This window comes from Oryx dammah, unplaced genomic scaffold, assembly GCF_014754425.2.
Source record: "Oryx dammah isolate SB20612 unplaced genomic scaffold, SCBI_Odam_1.1 HiC_scaffold_23, whole genome shotgun sequence".
Classification (NCBI taxonomy): Eukaryota; Metazoa; Chordata; class Mammalia; order Artiodactyla; family Bovidae; genus Oryx; species Oryx dammah.
In genome coordinates, this window is record NW_024070207.1 from 83148620 (window position 1) to 83169360 (window position 20741).

At 38.8% G+C, this 20741-nt stretch overlaps 1 protein-coding gene and 1 long non-coding RNA gene across 3 annotated transcripts in view; both read right to left on the reverse strand.

Annotated features, from left to right (window-relative positions):
• The window catches only part of FAM120C (family with sequence similarity 120C), a 165017-nt gene that overhangs the window by 83312 nt on the left and 60964 nt on the right, over window positions 1-20741 (reverse strand). For both annotated transcript variants that reach the window (XM_040266048.1, XM_040266049.1), the window contains exon 4: window positions 12028-12156. In XM_040266048.1, the coding sequence (XP_040121982.1) occupies window positions 12028-12156 (129 nt within the window). The remainder of the gene's footprint in view (window positions 1-12027; window positions 12157-20741) is intronic.
• On the reverse strand, window positions 2259-3603 carry LOC120882176. Its single transcript, XR_005725433.1, has 3 exons — window positions 3510-3603; window positions 2862-2863; window positions 2259-2271 (listed from the first exon to the last, which is right to left on the reverse strand). It is a non-coding gene; the product is annotated as an uncharacterized LOC120882176 (long non-coding RNA).

Genomic DNA, 20741 nt, shown 5'->3' on the forward strand with positions numbered 1-20741 from the left:
AGATACACAAGCCATACACAGAACTTTCCTTAATATCTCTACCTCTGTACCCTCATCCCTTCCCCAAAGTGACCAATGTAACCAGTTTGGTACGTGTCCTGTCATAACTTTTGCTGTTTATACATACACACATATATGTACATAAATACAGTTTTGTGTTTTTTTTCACATAAGTGGAATTGTATATTGTTTTTCAAATTGCCTTTTACACTTAACAGTATGTCTTATAAGTTATTATGTGTCAGTAAGTATACATCTATGACCCAATACCCTGAAATACTGAATTACATGTACTTCCCTCACTGTCCCACTCTGCTCTGTTTCCCAAAAGCTAAACATTTACTTTTCCTTCAAGGGGCACCAATTCTATGAAATCTTTCATTCTATGAAATCTTTGTTTTTTCCTTTGTTGTACTTATTTATTTGCTTCAACCTTCCCCATTAACCTCAAGTTCTATGAGGACAAAGAATGGTTTATTCATATTTACATTCTGCTAACATGGGAAGTTAGTAAACACAGAAGTTTAATCAATATTTTACATATGATCATATTTATTTATTTTTTTTAAATTAATTTATTTATTTTTAATTTTTACTTTACAATTCTGTATTGGTTTTGGCATAGATTAAGCCCTACCATTTTCTTTTTGTTTTACATATTTTTTAATTATTTTTTTTGGCTGCACTGGTCTTCATTGCTGCATGGGCATTCTCTAGTTGTGGAGTGCAAGTTTCTCATTGTGGTGACTAATCTTGTTGCAGAGCACAGGCTCTAGGGTGCAAGGGTTTCAGTAGTTGTGGCACATGGGCTTAGTTGCCCTGTGGTATGTGGAATCTTCCTGGACCAGGGATTGAACCCATGTCCCCTGTGTTAGCAGGTGTATTCTTAATCACTGGACCACCATGGAAGCCCCTAACCTTTTCATTAATAGATCCACAGAGGACACAAGTAGCAGAGTAGAAATTCATAATTTGATGCTGTTACTTAGCAGATTTTCTATGTTTGTTTAAAAGAGTTCTGATAATTCTATAACTGTTTAAAATATTTGTGAAAATTATATAGCAACAATGAAGAATGGTTTAAGACATAATGTTAAGTGGAAAAAGCAAGTTAAAGGTGACTACACTGAGCTGACTACCACATCAAACATATAAAGAGGACTAGGAAGTACTATAAAACATTTAGGATGGAATTAGAAGCAAAGTCACTATTAAACAATTTTGTTTTGTTTAGTCAAAGGGGGATTCTTGTCATTAAGCTACAAAGGCAAGCAAAAGCTATAACATTAAAAATATTCAACACTCAACTGAATATGTACAAAATTTTTCCTCCATTTACAAACAATGGAATATTGTTGTTGAGTCTCTAAGTCATGTCTGAGTCTGCAGTCCCATGGACTGCAGCATGCCAGGTTCCTCTGTCCTATACTATCTCCATGAGTTTGCTCAAATTCATGTCCACTGAGTTGCTGATGCTATCTAACCATCTCATCCTCTGCCACCTTCATCTCCTTTTGCCTTCAATCTTTCCCAGCATCAGGGTCTTTTCCAATGAGTCGTCTCTTTGCATCAGGTTTCAGTAACACTCCTTCCAATGAATAATCAGGGTTGATTTCCTTTCAGATTGACAGGTTTGATCTCCTTGCAGTCCAAGGTACTCTCAAGAGTATTCTCCAACATCACGATTCAAAAGCATCAATTCTTCAGTACTCAGCTTTATTTGTGGTCCAACTCTCACATCCGTATATGACTACTGGAAACATAGCTTTGACTATACAGACCTTTGTCTACAAAGTGATGTCTCTGCTTTTTAATTTGCTGTCTAGGAGCAAGCTTCCTTTGCTTCCAAGGAGCAAGCATCTTTTAATTTCATGGCTGCAATCACTGTCCATAGTGATTTTGGAGCCCAAGAAAATAAAATCTGCCACTGCTTCCACTTTTCCCCCTTATATTTGCCATGAAGAGATGGGACCAGATACCATGATCTTAGTTCTTTAATGCTGAGTTTCAAGACAGTTTTTTCACTCTCCTCTTTCACCCTCATTAAGAGGTTCTTCAGTTCCTCTTCACTTTCTGCCACTGTAGTGGTATCATCTGCGTATCTGAGGTTATTGATATTTCTCCCAGCAATTTTGGTTCCAGCTTATGATTCATCCAGCCCACATTTTGCATGATGCACTCTGCATATAATTATAGCCTTGTTGTACTCCTTTCCCAATTTTGAACCAGTCAGTTGTTCCATGTCTGTTTCTAACTGTTGCTTCTTGCTTTCTTGGTCGCTCAGTCAGGTCCAACTCTTTGCAACCCTTTGAACTGGCTGTAGCCTGCCAGGCTCCTCTGTCCATGAGATTTTTCAGGCAAGAACATTGGAGTGGGTGCCATTTCCTCCTCCAGGGGATCTTCCCTACCCAGAGATCGAACCCGTGTCTCTTACCTGCATACAAATTTTTCAGGAGACAGGTAAGGTCGTCTGGTACTTTCATCTCTTTAAGAATTTTCCAGTTTGTTGTGATCTACATAGTCAAAGGCTTTAGCATAGTCAGTAGATTTTTTTTTTCTGGAACTTCTTTGTTCTCTCCATGATTCAATGAATGTTGGCAATTTGATCTCTGGTTCCTCTCCCTCTTCGAAACCCAGCTTATACATGTGGAAGTTATTGGTTCCTGTACTGTTGAAGCCTGCTACTGCTGCTGCTAAGTTGCTTCAGTCGTGTCCGACTCTGTGCAACCCCGTAGACGGAAGCCCACCAGGCTACCCTGTCCCTGGGATTCTCCAGGCAAGAACACTGGAATGGGTTGCCATTTCATTCTCCAATGTAGGAAAGTGAAAAGTGAAAGTGAAGTCGCTCAGTCGTGCCCGACTCCTCGCTCCTCCGTCCATGGGATTTTCCAGGCTAGCTTGAAGGATTTTGAGTATTACCTTGCTAGCATGTGAAATGAGCATGACTGTATGGTAGTTTGAACACTCTTTGGCATTGCCTTTCTTTGGGATTGGAATGAAACTGACATTTCCAGTCCTATGGGCACAGCTGTTTTCCAAATTTGCTGGCACATTGAGTGCAGCACTTTAAACAGCATCATCTTTTACGATTTTAAACAGCTTAGCTGGAATTTCGTCACCTCCACTAGCTTTGTTCACAATAATGCTTCCTAAAGTCTACTTGACTTCATATTCCAGGATGTCTGGTTCTAGGTAAGTGACCACACCATCGTGATTATACAGGTCATTAAGACCTTCTTCTGTATAGTTGTTTTGTGTATTCTTTCCACCTTTTCTTAATCTGTTAAATCCTTGCTGTTTTTGTCCTTTATCATGGCCATCCTTGCATGAAATATTTCCTGAATACCTCCAATTTTCTTGAAGAGATTTCTAGTCTTTCCTATTCTGTTTTTCCTCTATTTCTTTGCATTGTTCATTTAAGAAGGTCTTCTTATCTATCCCTGTTATTCTCTGGAGCTCTGCATTCAGATGGATATATCTTTCCCTTTCTCCCTTGCCTATCACATCACTTCTTTCCTCAGGTATTTATAAAGTCTCCTCAGACAACCACTTTGCCTTCTTGCATTTCCTTTTCTTTGAGATGCTTTTGGTCACTGCCTCCTCTGAAACATTATGAACCTCCATCCATAGTTCTTCAGGCATTCTGTCTACCAGATTTAATCCCTTGAATCTATTCATCACCTCCACTGTATAAGGAATTTGATTTAGGTCATACCTGAATGGGCCTAGTGGTTTTCCCTACTCTCTTGAATTTAAGTCTGAATTTTACAATAAGGAGCTCATGATCTGAGCCACAGTCATGTCCAGGTTTTGTTTTTGCTGACTGTATAGACTTTCTCCATCTATAGCTGCAAAAACATAATCAGTCTGATTTTGGTTTTGACAACCTGGTCATGTCCACATGCAGAGTTGTCTCTTAGGTTGCTGGAAAAGGGTGTTTGCTATGACCATCATCTTCTGGTGTCAGGTCTTTTTGTCTTTTCATATTGTCCATGGAGTTCTCCAAGCACGAATACTGGAGTGGGTGGACACTTCCTCATCCAGTGGACCATGGGTGGCCGTGCACAGCAAAGCTCACAGCTTCACTGAGTTACACAAGCCCCTCTGCCATTACAAGGCTGTGATTCATGAAAGGGACAACAGAATATTATTCAATGTTAAAAAGGAAGGATATTCTGATATATCCTACAACATGGAAAAACCTTAAGTACATTATACTAAGTGAAATAAGCCCATTGCAAATACAAATGCATATGCAAGCACACTCAGTCATGTCCGACTATTTGCAACCCCATGGACTATAGCCCCATCAGGCTCCTCTGTCCATCCAGGCAAGAATACTGGAGTGGGTTGCCATTGGAGAAGGGATCTTCCTTGCCCAGGGATTGAAGCTGTGTCTCTTGACCCTATTGCACTGAAGGCAGATTCTTTGCTGCTAAGCCACTGGGAATTTTCTATATATAGTATAATTCCACTTATATGAAGTATATAAAGTAGTCAAAATCAGAGATCAAAAGTAGAATAGGCTGAGAGGGAGGAGAGAATGGGGACTTATCTTTTAATGGTTGTAGATTTTCAGTTTTACAAGATAATAAGAATTATAGGGATGAATGATGGTGATGGTTACATAATATTATGAATGTATTAATACCACTGAACATATATTTACAACGTTTAAGATGGTAAATTTTATATGCATTTTTATCGCAATAAAAAATCAGCAGGAAAATGTATTCTCCATTTAAACAGTATTCCCTGCTTAATAAATACTAGGATCTCTCTCTAACGAACATGGCAATTTCTTGTTTTATGGGTCAATCTCTTCCTAATTGTCTCATGCAAACAGCTGAAGTGAAGTCGCTCAGTCGTGTCCAACTCTTTGCGACCCCATGGACTGTAGCCCATGGGATTCTCCAGGCAAGAATACTGGAATGGGTTGCCATTTCCTTCTCCAGGGGAATCTTCCCAACCCAGGGATTGAACCCAGGTCTCCCACATTGCAGGCAGACGCTTTAACCTCTAAGCCACCGGGAAGATGCAAACAGCTCAAAGTGCAATGCAAATTAACAAAGTGACTGGGTAAATCTGTCATAAGTCAAGATTTCCCAAAGTAAAGAGACATGATGGAAGATGCCTCACATTATGCTAGAAGCCACAGACCAATGAGGATCTGTTACAGTTAGTTTCCAACAATGATGTAAGAGAGAATTATGAAAGATCATGGCAGGAAACGCACTTGAAAAAAGAATGATTTGAATATCAAAAGAATGTAAATCTTTTAAGAAACTATAACCCAAGTATGCTTTTTATTAAAACAAACACTGCACTTAAACTGTGCTAGAAAGTTAAACGTGACCTAGTGGGTATGAGAGCTATCAGAAAATTTTGTTTGGAAAACTTATTCTTTATTCATATAAAAATTTTTTAGCTGTTGTTCAGTCATTCAGTCATGTCCAACTTTCTGCGACCCCATGGACTGCAGAACGCTAGGCTCCTCTCTCTTTCACCATCTCCCGGAGCTTGCTCAAACTCATGTCCATTGAGTTGGTGATGCCATACAACCATCTCATCCTCTGTCGTCCCCTTCTCCTCCTACCTTCAATCTTTCTCAGCATCAGAGTCTTTTCCAATGAGTCAGTTTGCCTCATCAGGTGGCCAAAGTATCGGAGGTTCAGCATCAGGCCTTCCAAAGAATATTCATGACTGATTTCCTTTAGGATGGACTGGTTGGATCTCCTTGCAGTCCAAGAGACTCTCGAGAGTCTTCTCCAGTACCACAGTTCAAAAGCATCAATTCTTCAGCGCTCAGCTTTCTTTATACTGCAACTCTCACATCCACACATGATCACTGGAAAAACCATAGTTTTGAATACATGGACCTTTGCCAACAAAGGCATGTCTCTGCTTTTTAATATGCTGTCTAGGTTGGTCATAACTTTTCTTCCAAGGAGCTAGTGTCTTCTAATTTCATGGCTGCAGTCACCATCTGTGGTGATTTTGGAGCCCCACAAAATAAAAGTCTGTCACTGTATCCACTGTTTCTCCATCTATTTGCCATGAAGTGATGGGACCAGATGCCACGATCTTAAGTTTTCTGAATGTTGAGTTTTAAGCCAACTTTTTCACTCTCTTCTTTCACTTCCATCAAGAGGCACTTTAGTTCTTCTTCACTTTTTGCCATAAGGGTGGTGTTATCTGCATATCTGAGGCTACTGATATTTCTCTTGGTAATCTTGATTACAGCTTGTGCTTCATCCAGCTCAACGTTTCTCATGATGTGCCCTGCATGTAAGTTAAATAAGCAGGGTGACAATATACAGCCTTGACGTACTCCTTTCCTGATTTGGAATCAGTCTGTTGTTCCATGTCCAGTTCTAACTGTTGCATCTTGACCTGCACAAATTTCTCAGGAGGCAGGTCAGGTGGTCTGGTTTAGGAATTTTCCACAGTTTGCTGTGATCCACACAGTCAAAGGCTTTGGCATAGTCAATAAAGCAGAAATCGATGTTTTTCTGGAACTCTCTTGCTTTTTTGATGATCCAAAGGATGTTGGCAATTTGACCTCTGGTTGCTCTGACTTTCCTTGAACATCTGGAAGTTCACAGTTCATGTGCTGTTAAGGTCTGGCTTGGGGAATTTGGAGCATTACTTTACTAGCATGTGAGATGAGTGCAATTGTGCAGCACTCTGAGCATTCTTTGGCATTGCCTTTCTTTCAGATTGGAATGAAAACTGATGTTTTCAAGTCCTATGGCCACTGCGGAGCTTTCCAAATTTGCTGGCATATTGAGTGCAGCACTTTCACAGCATCATCTTTTAGGATTTGAAATAACTCAACTGGAATTCCATCACCTCCACCAGCTCTGTTTGTAGCGATGCTTCCTAAGGCCCACTTGACTTTGCATTCCAGGATGTCTGGCTATAGGTGAGTGATCACACCATCGTGATTATTTGGATCATGAAGATCTTTTCTGTACAGTTCTTCTGTGTATTCTTGCCACCTCTTCTTAATACTTTCTGCTTCTGTTAGGTCCATACCATTTATGTCCTTTATTGTGCCCATCTTTGCATGAAATGTTCCCTTGGTATCTCTGATTTTCCAGAAGAGACCTCTAGTCTTTCCTATTCCATTGTTTCCCACTATTTCTTTGCATCGATCACTGAGGAAGGCTTTCTTATCTCTCCTTGTTATCCTTTGGAACTCTGCATTCAGATGGGCATATCTTTCCTTTTCTCTTTTGCCTTTTGCTATTTGTAAGGCCTCCTCAGACAACCATTTTGCCAGTTTGCATTTCTTTTTCTTGGGGATGGCCTTGATCACTGCCTCCTATACAATGTCATGAATCTCTGTCCATAGTTCTTCAGGCACTCTGTCTATCAGAAAGAATCTCTTGCATATATTTGTCACTTCCACTGTACTGTCCTAAGGGATTACTGAAAGAGATGGGAATACCAGACCACCTGACCTGCCTCGTGAGAAACCTATATGCAGGTCAGGAAGCAACAGTTGGAACTGGACATGGAATAACAGACTGGTTTCAAATAGGAAAAGGAGTACGTCAAGTCTGTATATTGTCACCCTGCTTATTTAACTTCTATGCAGAGTACATCATGAGAAACGCTGGACTGGAAGAAGCACAAGCTGGAATCAAGATTGCTGGGAGAAATATCAATAACCTCAGATATGCAGATGACACCACCCTTATGGCAGAAAGTGAAGAGGAACTAAAAAGCCTCTTGAAAGTGAAAGAGGAGAGCGAAAAAGTTGGCTTAAAGCTCAACATTCAGAAAATGAAGATCATGGCATCTGGTCCCATCACTTCATGGGAAATAGATGGGGAAACAGTGGAAACAGTGTCAGACTTTATTTTGGGGGGCTCCAAAATCACTGCAGATGGTGACTGCTGCATGAAATTAAAAGATGCTTACTCCTTGTAAGGAAAGTTATGATCAATCTAGATAGCATATTAAAAAGCAGAGACATTACTTTGCCAACTAAGGTCCATCTAGTCAAGGCTATGGTTTTCCCAGTAGTCATGTATGGATGTGAGAGTTGGACTGTGAAGAAAGCTGAGTACCAAAGAATTGATGTTTTTGAACTGTGGTGTTGGAGAAGATTCTTGAGCATCCCTTGGACTGCAAGAAAATCCAACCAGTCCATTCTAAAGGTGATCAGTAGTGGGTGTTCATTGGAAGGACATGCTGAGGCTGAAACTCCAATACTTTGGCCACCTGATGTGGAAAACTAACTCATTTGAAAAGACCCTGATGCTGGGAAAGATTAAGAGCAGGAGGAGAAAGGGATGACAGAGGATGAGATGGCTGGATGGCATCACTGACTTGATGGACATGAGTTTGAGTGAACTCCAGGAGTTGGTGATGGACAGGGATGCCTGGTGTGCTGCAATTCGTGGGGTCACAAAGAGCTGGACATGACTGAGCGACTGAAGTGAACTGAACTGATACCTGAATGGTCTAGTGGTTTTCTCTACTTTCTTCAATTTAAGTCTGAATTTGGCAATAAGGAATTCATGATCTGAGCCACAGTCTGTTTCCAGTCTTCTTTTTGCTGACTGTATAGAACTTCTCCATCTTTGACTGCAAAGAATATATTCAATCTGATTTCAGTATTGACCATCTGGTGATATCCATGTGCAGAGTCTTCTCTTGTGTTGTTGGAAGAGGGTGTTTGCTATGACCAGTGCATTCTCTTGGCCAAACTCTGTTAGCCTTTGCCATGCTTCATTCTGTACTCCAAGGTCAAATTTGCCTGTTTTTCCAGGTATTTCTTGACTTCCTCCTTTTGCATTCCAGTCCCCTATAATGAAAAGGACGTCTTTTTTGGGTGTTAGTTCTAGAAGGTCTTGTAGGTGTTCATAGAACCGTTCAACTTCAGCTTCCTCAGCATTACTGGTCGGGGCATAGACTTGGATTACTGTCATATTGAACGGTTTGCCTTGGAAATGAACAGAGATCATTCTGTCATTTTTGAGATTGCATCCAAGTACTGCATTTTGAAATCTTTTGTTGACCATGATGGCTACTCCATTTCTTCTAAGGGATTCTTGCCCATAGTAGTAGCTATAATGGTCATCTGAGTTAAATTCACCCATTCCAGTCCATTTTAATTCACTGATTCCTAAAATGTAGACATTCACTCTTGCCATCCCCTGTTAGACCACTTCCAATTTGCCTTGTTTCATGGACCTAACATTCCAGGTTTCTATGCAATATTGCTCTTTACAGCACTGGACTTTACTTCCATCACCAGTCACATCCACAACTTTTGCTTTGACTCCATTTCTTCATTCTTTCTGGAGTTATTTCCCTACTGATCTCCAGTAGCATACTGGGCACCTACTGACCTGCAGAGTTCATCTTTCAGTGTCCTATCTTCTTGCCTTTTCATAGTGTTCCTACTGTTCATGGGGTTCTCAAGGAAAGAATAAAAGAATAAAGCCCAGAGATAAATCCATGCACCTATGGACACCTTATCTTCGACAAAGGAGGCAAGAATATACAATGGAGAAAAGACAATCTTTAACAAGTGGTGGTTAGAAAGCTGGTCAACCACTTGTAAAAGAATGAAACTAGAACACTTTCTAACACCATACACAAAAATAAACTCAAAGTGGATTAAAGGTCTAAACATAAGACCACAAACTATAAAACTCCTAGAAGACAACATAGGCAAAACACTCTGACAAAAATCACAGCAGGATCCTCTATGACCCACCTCCCAGAATACTGGAAATAAAAGCAAAAATAGACAAATGGGACCTAATTCAACATAAAAGCTTTTGCACAACAAAGGAAACTATAAACAAGGTGAAAAGACAGCCTTCGGAATGGGAGAAAATAATAGCAAATGAAGCAACTGACAAAGAATTAATCTAAAAAATATACAAGGAGCTCCTGCAGCTCAATTCCAGAAAAATAAATGACCCAATCAAAAAATGGGCCAAAGAACTAAACAGACATTTCTCCAAAGAAGACATACAGATGGCTAACAAACACATCAAACGATGCTCAATATCACTCAGTATCAGAGAAATGCAAATCAAAACCACAATGTGGTGCCATCTCACACTGGTCAGAATGGCTGCTATCCTAAAATCTACAAACAATATATACTGGAGAGAGTGTGGAGAAAAGGGAACCTTCTTACACTGTTGGTGGGAATGCAAACTAGTACAGCCACTATGGAGAAGAGTGTGGAGATTCCTTAAAAATGACTCAGCAATCCTCCCACTGCTGGGCATACACACTGAGGAAACCAGAATTGAAAGAGACACGTGTACCCCAATGTTCATTGCAGCACTGTTTATAATAGCCAGGACATGGAAGCAACCTACATGTCCATCAGCAGAAAAATGGATAAGAAAGCTGTGGTACATATACACAATGGAATATTACTCAGCTGTTAAAAAGAATACATTTGAATCAGTTCTAATGAGGTGGATGAAACTGGAGCCTATTATACAGGTTGAAGTAAGTCAGAAAGAAAAACACCACTACAGTATATTAATGCATATATATAGAATTTAGAAAGATGGCAATGATGACCCTATATGCGAGACAGCAAAAGAGACAAAATGTATAGAACAGTCTTTTGGACTCTGTGGGAGAAGGTGAGGGTGGGATGATTTGAGAGAATAGCATTGAAATATGTATATTTTCATATGTGAAACAGATCACCAGTCCAGGTTTGATGCATGAGATAGGGTGCTCAGGGCTGGTGCACTGGGATGACTCAGAGGGATGGGATGGGGAGGGATGTGGGGGGAGGTGTTCAGGATGGGGAACAGATGAACACTGATCGCTGATTCATGTCAATGTATCGCAAAAACCACTATAATATTGTAATGTAATCAGTCTCTAATTAAAATAAATAAATTTAAAAAAAAGAAAAAAATAGTTTAAGTTAAACATACACTTACCATATGACCCAGAATTTCCATTGCTAGGTATTACAGTAGGGAAATTAAAACATATTCATACAAAAACCTGTACAGAAATGTTTATAGAAGCTGTATTTGAACCACTGAAAATTGGAAACAACTGAAATATTCTCTAGGGGGTGAAAGCATAAACAAAATGACATAGAGTGACACAATATATACTATGGCAATAAAAAGGGACGAATTATCCATAGATGCAACATTCAACAACTTAAAACAATCTCAAAGGCATTATTTTGAATGAAAAATGCCATTCTTAAAAGGTTACATACTCTATGATTCCGTTCACATGCTGTTCTCTAAAAGATATAAGTATGACAGAGAATAGACTGGTAGTTTCCAGGCATTAGGGATGAGTTTGGGTGTAATTATGAAGGGACAGCATGAGAAATTTCAGGGAAGGTTCAACTGTTCTGATCATGATTGTGATATTGGCTACACAAATCTATACATGTTTTAAAAATCCATATAACCATACAAGTCAGTTTTACTGACTTTTAAATTTAAAATAGAACTGAAAAACCCAGAGGATAAGTATAAATGAAATTGTCAAAAATAAAACTAACTTATTTTCCTAACTTTTAGTTTCATTTCACAAGATAAAATCCCAGGTGAGCCCTTTTTTCACTATTAATAATGAAACACTGTTGTTTCATATGGACGTACTTAAGTAGCCTTTTTCAGCACTCATTTTCCTCCAATAAGCAAGACTTCCTTTATATTAAAATATACACTGAAAAAAAAAAAAAGAGAGGGATATATGCCAGAGTGATAACTATGGCAAGTTGTTTCTGGGTAATGAGAGTATTAAGTGACATTTTCTAAATTCTGTAGAATGAGTTCATATAACTTTAATAATCAGTAGAAAAAAGGTAAAAAAAAAATCCTTTAAATCCAGGCCTAGTGATGTTTTCTAAAAGAAACTTTGGGGCTCTAGTCTGTAAGAAGGGAGAAGATAAACACCTAGGAGGAGAGAAGGCAGGCAGCACAAAAATGATCAAATCTCCTGGTGGTACTTGTGAAGCAAGAAAACTGGTCATTCTTAGGAAGGTGAAGGCTAGCTTACCTGAGACTGTTTGAAAACATCCTTCCCAACCACATCCAGGTTTGAGGGGTCTTTGATGGAACTAACATACTCAGAAACAGCTTTGATTACCACATCACAGGGAGGAAGAACCAACTGATGAGCTCTGACCTAGAAGAAGTAAGATAAGCAAAGCACATTGATATCTAAGATGGATCATTAAGAAAAAGGGTGAGACAGGAGTCAAATTCAGTAAATCCACTGAGAGATAGTTATCATCTTTTCTTTAAATTAATTTCCCCCTAATTTTCAGTACAGAACACTTGGAATCAAGATTGAAAAGGATAAAGAAAGAAAAAAATGTATCAGCCATAATCCTACACCAAAGATTACTGTTTTATGGCACTACCATAATTAATCATGATAAACTGTCATGATACATTTTAGCTGTTTCCAAACTTCTGCTATTAAAGGTAATGCTGTAATGTGTGAATAATGTTTGGATCCTGATTTGAAATAACCACAAAAAAGCTTTTGTAAGACAAGCAGGAAAATCTAAAAATGGATTGGATATTAAGATGATATCAAGAAATTATCATTAATTTTCTTAGGAGTAATAATGGCATTGTGCCTATGTAAGAAAATGCTCATATGTTTTACAGATGCATATCAAAGAACATGAGTGAAATAACTTGAGGAGTGGCATCTGTTTTAAAATATATGAGTAAGAGCAACAACAACAACAAAAACTCAAGCAAGTATGGCCACATGTTAACAACTACTGGCTATGGAAGATGTTACAGTGACAGCTAACTATATATGACTATACAACTAACTAACTATATATATATATAAAACTATATATGAGTGAACTCTGGGAGTTGGTGATGGACAGGGAGGCCTGGCGTGCTGCGATTCATGGGGTCGCAAAGAGTCGGACACGACTGAGCAACTGAACTGTATATTACTTTTCTATTTTTGTGATGCTTGAAAATTTTAAATGTTACAGTGAAATGTAGGTATGACTTGTTGTCCACCTTCTAAGTATCTAATTACATGTTTCCTAGAATAATAATTGCTGAGCAAAAGGCTATCAACTTCTTAAAACCTTTTCAGTTCAGTTTACTTCAGTAGCTCAGTCGTGTCCTTGCAAACCCATGTCATGTTTTTGCGACCCCATGGACTGCAGCATGCCAGGCTTTCCTATCCATCACCAACTCCCGGAGCTTACTCAAATTCATGTCCATCAAGTCAGTGATGCCATCCAACCATTTCATCCTCTGTCGTCCCCTTCTCCTCCCGCCTTCAATCTTTTCCAGCATCAGTGTCTTTTCAAATGAGACAGCTCTTCGCATCAGGTGGCCAAAGTATTGGAGCTTCAGGTTCACTATCAGTCCTTCCAATGAACATTCAGGACTGATTTCCTTTAGTTTGATCTCCTTGCTGTCCAAGAGTCCCTTGGACTCCCTCAAGAGTCTTCTCCAACACCACAGTTTAAAAGCATCAATTCTTTGGTACTCAGCTTTCTTTATGGTCCAACTCTCACATCTACATATGGCTACTGGAAAAAGCATAGCTTTGACTAGATGGATCTTTGTCGGCAAAGTAACGTCTCTGCTTTCTAATATGCTGTCTAGGTTTGGCACAACTTTTCTTCCAAGGAGCAAGCATCTGTTCATTTCATTGCTGCAGTCACCATCTGCAGTGATTTTGGAGCCCAAGAAAATAGTCTGTCATGTTTCCATTGTTTCCCCATGTATTAGCCATGAAGTAATGGGACCAGATGCCATGATCTTAGTTTTTTGAATGTTGAGTTTTAAGCCAGCTTTTTCACTCTCGTCTTTCACTTTCATCAAGAGGTTCTTTAGTGCCTCTTTGCTTTCTGCCATACAGGTGATGTCATCTGCATATCTGAGGTTATTGATATTTCTCCCGGCAATCCTGATTCCAGCTTGTGCTTCTTCCAGTCCAGCGTTTCTCATGATGTACTCTGCATATAAATTAAATAAGCAGGGTGACAATATAAAGCCTCGACGTACTCCTTTTCCTATTGGGAACCAGTCTGTTGTTCCATGTCCAGTTCTAACTGTTGCTTCCTGACCTGTTTACAGGTTTCTCAAGAGGCAGGTCAGGTGGTCTGGTATTCCCATCTCTTTCAGAATTTTCCACAGTTTATTGTGATCCACACAGTCAAAGGCTTTGGCATAGTCAATAAAGCAGAACTAGTTGTTTTTCTGAAACTCTCTTGCTTTTTCAATGATCCAGCGGATGTTGGCAATTTGATTAGAGCTGTACAAGTGGGCCAGACAGCATAGGGCTTTGTAGGCCATAAGAGATTAGGTGAGTGATATGAAGAGACATTAGAGAATTTATTTTTTTTTTTATTCAATATATGTTTTTATTTTTTATTTTATTTTTTATTTATTTATTTATTTTTAATTTTTACTTTACAATTCTGTATTGGTTTTGGCATAGATTGACATGAATCCACCACAGGTGTACATGCGTTCCCAAACATGAACTCCCCTCCCACCCCCCTCCCCACAACATCTCTCTGGGTCATCCCTGCGCGTCAGCCCCAAGCGTGTCATATCCTGCATCAGACATAGACTGGCATTTCGATTCTCACATGATATTATACATGTTTCAATGCCATTCTCCCAAATCATCACACCCTCTCCCTCTCCCTCTGAGTCCAAAAGTCCGCTATACACATCTGTGTCTTTTTTGCTGTCCTGCATACAGGGTCATCATTGCCATCTTCCTAAATTCCATATATATGTGTTAGTATACTGTATTGGTGTTTTTCTTTCTGGCTCACTTCACTCTGTATAATCGGCTCCAGTTTCATCCATCTCATCAGAACTGATTCAAATGTATTCTTTTTAATGGCTGAGTAATACTCCATTGTGTATATGTACCACAGCTTTCTTATCCATTCATCTGCTGATGGACATCTAGGTTGTTTCCATGTCCTGGCTATTATAAACAGTGCTGCAATGAACATTGGGGTACATGTGTCTCTTTCAATTCTGGTTTCCTCTGTGTGTATGCCCAACAGTGGGATTGCTGGGTCATAAGGCATTTCTATTTGCAATTTTTTAAGGAATCTCCACACTGTTCTCCATAGTGGCTGTACTAGTTTGCATTCCCACCAACAGTGTAGGAGGGTTCCCTTCTCTACACACCCTCTCCAGCATTTATTGCTTGCAGATTTTTGGATCGCAGACATTCTGACTGGTGTGAAGTGGTACCTCATTGTGGTTTTGATTTGCATTTCTCTAATAATGAGTGATGTTGAGCATCTTTTCATGTGTTTGTTAGCCATCCGTATGTCTTCTTTGGAGAAATGTCTATTTAGTTCTTTGGCCCATTTTTTGATTGGGTCGTTTATTTTTCTGGAATTGAGCTGCAGGAGTTGCTTGTATATTTTTGAGATTAGTTGTCAGTTGCTTCATTTGCTATTATTTTCTCCCATTCGGAAGGCTGTCTTTTCACTTTGCTTATGTTTTCCTTTGTTGTGCAGAAGCTTTTAATTTTAATTAGATCCCATTTGTTTATTTTTGCTTTTATTTCCAGAATTCTGGGAGGTGGATCATAGAGGATCCTGCTGTGGTTTATGTCGGAGAGTGTTTTGCCTATGTTCTCCTCTAAGAGTTTTATAGTTTCTGGTCTTACATTTAAATCTTTAATCCATTTTGAGTTTATCTTTGTGTGCGGTGTTAGAAAGTGATCTAGTTTCATTCTTTTACAAGTGGTTGAACAGTTTTCCCAGCACCACTTGTTAAAGAGATTGTCTTTACTCCATTGTATATTCTTGCCTCCTTTGTCAAAGATAAGGTGTCCATATGTATGTGGATTTATCTCTGGGCTTTCTATTTTGTTCCATTGATCTATATGTCTGTTTTTGTGCCAATACCATACTGTCTTGATGACTGTGGCTTTGTAGTAGAGCCTGAAGTCAGGCAAATTGATTCCTCCAGTTCCATTCTTCTTTCTCAAGATTGCTTTGGCTATTCAAGGTTTTTTGTATTTCCATACAAATCTTGAAATTATTTGTTCTAGTTCTGTGAAAAATATCGCCGGTATCTTGATAGGGATTGCACTGAATTTGTAAATTGCTTTGGGTAATATACTCATTTTCACTATATTGATTCTTCCGATCCATGAGCATCTCCATCTATTAGTGTCCTCTTTGATTTCTTTCATCAGTGTTTTATAGTTTTCTGTATATAGGTCTTTAGTTTCTTTAGGTAGATATATTCCTAAGTATTTTATTCTTTTGGTTGCAATGGTGAATGGAATTGTTTCCTTAATTTCTTCTTCTACTTTCTCATTATTAGTGTATAGGAATGCAAGGGATTTCTGTGTGTTGATTTTATATCCTGCAACTTTACTATATTCATTAATTAGGTCTAGTAATTTTCTGGTAGAGTATTTAGTATTTTCTATGTAGAGGATCATGTCATCTGCAAACAGTGAGAGTTTTACTTCTTCTTTTCCAATTTGGATTCCTTTTATTTCTTTTTCTGCTCTGATTGCTGTGGCTAAAACTTCCAGAACTATGTTGAATAGTAGTGGTGAAAGTGGGCACCCTTGTCTTGTTCCTGACTTAAGGGGAAATGCTTTCAATTTTTCACCATTGAGGATAATGTTTGCTGTGGGTTTGTCATATATAGCTTTTATTATATTGAGGTATGTTCCTTCTATTCCTGCTTTCTGGAGAGTTTTTATCATAAATGGATGTTGAATTTTGTCAAAGGCCTTCTCTGCATCTATTGAGATAATCATATGGTTTTTATTTTTCAATTTGTTAATGTGGTGAATTACATTGATTGATTTGCGGATGTTGAAGAATCCTTGCATCCCTGGGATAAAGCCCACTTGGTCATGGTGTACGATCTTTTTAATGTGTTGTTGGATTCTGATTGCTAGAATTTTGTTGAGGATTTTTGCATCCATGTTCATCAGTGATATTGGCCTGTAGTTTTCCTTTTTTGTAGTATCTTTGTCAGGTTTTGGTATTAGGGTGATGGTGGCCTCATAGAATGAGTTTGGAAGTTTCCCTTCCTCTGCAATTTTCTGGAAGAGTTTGAGTAGGATAGGTGTTAACTCTTCTCGAAATTTTTGGTAGAATTCAGCTGTGAAGCCGTCTGGACCTGGGCTTTTGTTTGCTGGAAGATTTCTGATTACAGTTTCAATTTCCGTGCTTGTGATGGGTCTGTTAAGATTGTCTATTTCTTCCTGGTTTAGTTTTGGAAAATTGTATTTTTCTAAGAATTTGTCCATTTCTTCCAGGTTGTCCATTTTATTGGCATATAATTGCTGATAGTAGTCTCTTATGATCCTTTGTATTTCTGTGTTGTCTGTTGTGATCTCTCCATTTTCATTTCTAATTTTATTGATTTGATTTTTCTCTCTTTGCTTCTTGATGAGTCTGGCTAATGGTCTGTCAATTTTATTTATCCTTTCAAAGAACCAGCTTTTGGCTTTGTTGATTTTTGCTATGGTCTCTTTTGTTTCTTTTGCATTTATTTCTGCCCTAATTTTTAAGATTTCTTTCCTTCTGCTAACTCTGGGGTTCTCTAATTCTTCCTTTTCTAGTTGCTTTAGGTGTAGAGTTAGGTTATTTATTTGACTTTTTTCTTGTTTCTTGAGGTTTGCCTGTATTGCTATGAACTTTCCTCTTAGCACTGCTTTTATAGTGTCCCACAGGTTTTGGGTTGTTGTGTTTTCATTTTCATTCATTTCTATGCATATTTTGATTTCTTCTGTGATTTGTTGGTTATTCAGAAGCGTGTTGTTCAGCCTCCATATGTTGGAATTTTTAATAGGTTTCCTCCTGTAATTGAGATCTAATCTTAGTGCATTATGGTCAGAAAAGATGCTTGGAATGATTTCGATTTTTTTGAATTTATCAAGGTTATATTTATGGCCCAGGATGTGATCTATCCTGGAGAAGGTTCCATGAGCACTTGAGAAAAAGGTGAAATTCATTGTTTTGGGGTGAAATGTCCTATAGATATCAATTAGGTCTAACTGGTCTATTATAACATTTAAAGTTTGCGTTTCTTTGTTAATTTTCTGTTTAGTTGATCTGTCCATATGTGTGAGTGGGGTATTAAAGTCTCCCACTATTATTGTGTTGTTGTTAATTTCCCCTTTCATACTTGTTAGCATTTGTCCTACATATTGCGGTGCTCCTATATTGGGTGCATATATATTTATAATTGTTATATCTTCTTCTTGGATTGATCCTTTGATCATTATGTAGTGGCCTTCTTTGTCTCTTTTCACAGCCTTTGTTTTAAAGTCTATTTTATCGGATATGAGTATTGCCACTCCTGCTTTCTTTTGGTCTCTGTTTGCATGGAATATCTTTTTCCAACCCTTCACTTTCAGTCTGTATGTGTCTCTTGTTTTGAGGTGGGTCTCTTGTAAGCAGCATATAGAGGGTTCTTGTTTTTGTATCCAATCGGCCAGTCTTTGTCTTTTGGTTGGGGCATTCAATCCATTTACGTTTAAGGTAATTATTGATAAGTATGATCCCGTTGCCATTTGTTTTATTATTTTGGGTTCGGGTTTATACTCCCTTTTTGTGTTTCCTGTCTAGAGAATATCCTTTAGAATTTGTTGGAGAGCTGGTTTGGTGGTGCTGAATTCTCTCAGCTTTTGCTTGTCTGTAAAGCTTTTGATTTCTCCTTCGTATTTGAATGAGATCCTTGCTGGGTATAGTAATCTGGGCTGGAGGGTATTTTCTTTCATCACTTTAAGTATGTCTTGCCATTCCCTCCTGGCCTGAAGAGTTTCTATTGAGAGATCAGCTGTTATCCTTATGGGAATCCCCTTGTGTGTTATTTGTTGTTTTTCCCTTGCTGCTTTTAATAGTTGTTCTTTGTGTTTGATCTTTGTTAATTTGATTAATATGTGTCTTGGGGTGTTTCGCCTTGGGTTTATCCTATTTGGGACTTTCTGGGTTTCTTGGACTTGGGTGATTATTTCCTTCCCCATTTTAGGGAAGTTTTCAACTATTATCTCCTGAAGGATTTTCTCATGGTCTTTCTTTTTGTCTTCTTCTTCTGGGACTCCTATAATTCGAATGTTGGAGCGTTTCATATTGTCCTGGAGGTCTCTGAGATTGTCCTCATTTCTTTTAATTCGTTTTTCTTTTTTCCTCTCTGATTCATTTATTTCTACCATTCTGTCTTCTATTTCACTAATCCTATCTTCTGCCTCCGTTATTCTATTATTTGTTGCCTCCAGAGTGTTTCTGATCTCATTTATTGCATTATTCATTGTATATTGACTCTTTTTTATTTCTTCTAGGTCCTTGTTGAACCTTTCTTGCATCTTCTCAATCCTTGTCTCTAGGGTATTTATCTGTGATTCCATTTTGACTTCAAGATTTTGGATCATTTTCACTATCAATATTCAGAATTCTTTCTCAGGTAGATTCCCTATCTCTTCCTCTTTTGTCTGGTTTGGTGGGCATTTCTCCTGCTCCTTTACCTGTTGGGTATTCCTCTGTCTCTTCATCTTGGTTATATTGCTGCGTTTGGAATGGCCTTTTTATATTCTGGTAATTTGTGGAGTTCTCTTTATTGTGGAGCTTCCTCACTGTGGGTGGGGTTGTATCAGTGGCTTGTCAAGGTTTCCTGGTTAGGGAGGCTTGTGTTGGAGGTCTGGTGGGTGGAGCTGGGTTTCTTCTCTCTGGAGTGCAGTGGAGTGACCAGTAATGGGTTATGAGACGTCTAAAGTTTTGGAGTAACTTTGAACTGCCTGTATATTGAAGCTCAGGGGTGAGTTCCTGTGTTGCTGGAGAATTTGTGTGATATGTCTTGCTCTGGAACTTGTTGGCCCTTGGGTGGAGCTTTGTTTCAGTGTAGGTTTGGAGGCATTTGATGAGCTCCTATTGCTTAATGTTCCCTGAATTCAGGAGTTCTCTGATGTTCTCAAGCTTTGGACTTAAGCCTCCTGCTTCTGGTTTTCGGTTTTATTTTTACGGTGGTCTCTAGACTTCTCCATCTATACAGCACCAACGATATAGCATCTAGGCTAAAGATGAAAGGTTTCTCCACATTGAGGGGCACCCAGATAGGTTCACTGGGTTACATGGAGAAGAGAAGAGGGAGGGGGTAGTTAGAGGTGACTGGAATGAGATGCGGTGAGATCAAAAGAGGAGAGAGCAAGCTAGTCAATAGTCACTTCCTTATGTGCGCTCCATAGTCTGGACCTCTCAGAGGTATTCACGGAGTTATACAGGGAAGAGGAGAGAGAGGAAGTAGACAGAGGTGGCCAGGAGGGTAAGAGAGAGGAATGAAAAGGAGAGAGACAGGTCCAGCCAGTAATCAGTTCCTTAGGTGCTCTCCACCATCTAGAACACACAGAGAATCACAGAGTTGGATATAGAAGAGATGGGGGGGGGGGGGGAGAGACAGAGGCCACCTGGTGGAGAAAAAGGAGAGTCCAAAAGGAGGAGAGAGTGGTCAAGCCAGTAATCTCGCTGTCAGGTAAGATTGGGTTATGAAATGTACAAGATTGACAACAAAAACCGAAAAGCAAAGATTAAAAACCTAGAGTAGAGGTTAGATTTTCAAAAATACAATGTTAAAGAGACGAAGCAGAAGGAAGAAAGAAAAAAAGAAAAAAGATTAAAAAAATAATATTAAGAAAAAGAAATAAGGAAAAAAATAAGGAAAAAAACATATATAAGAAAAAAAAAAAACCCCAAGATTAAAAAAGAAATACCAACAACA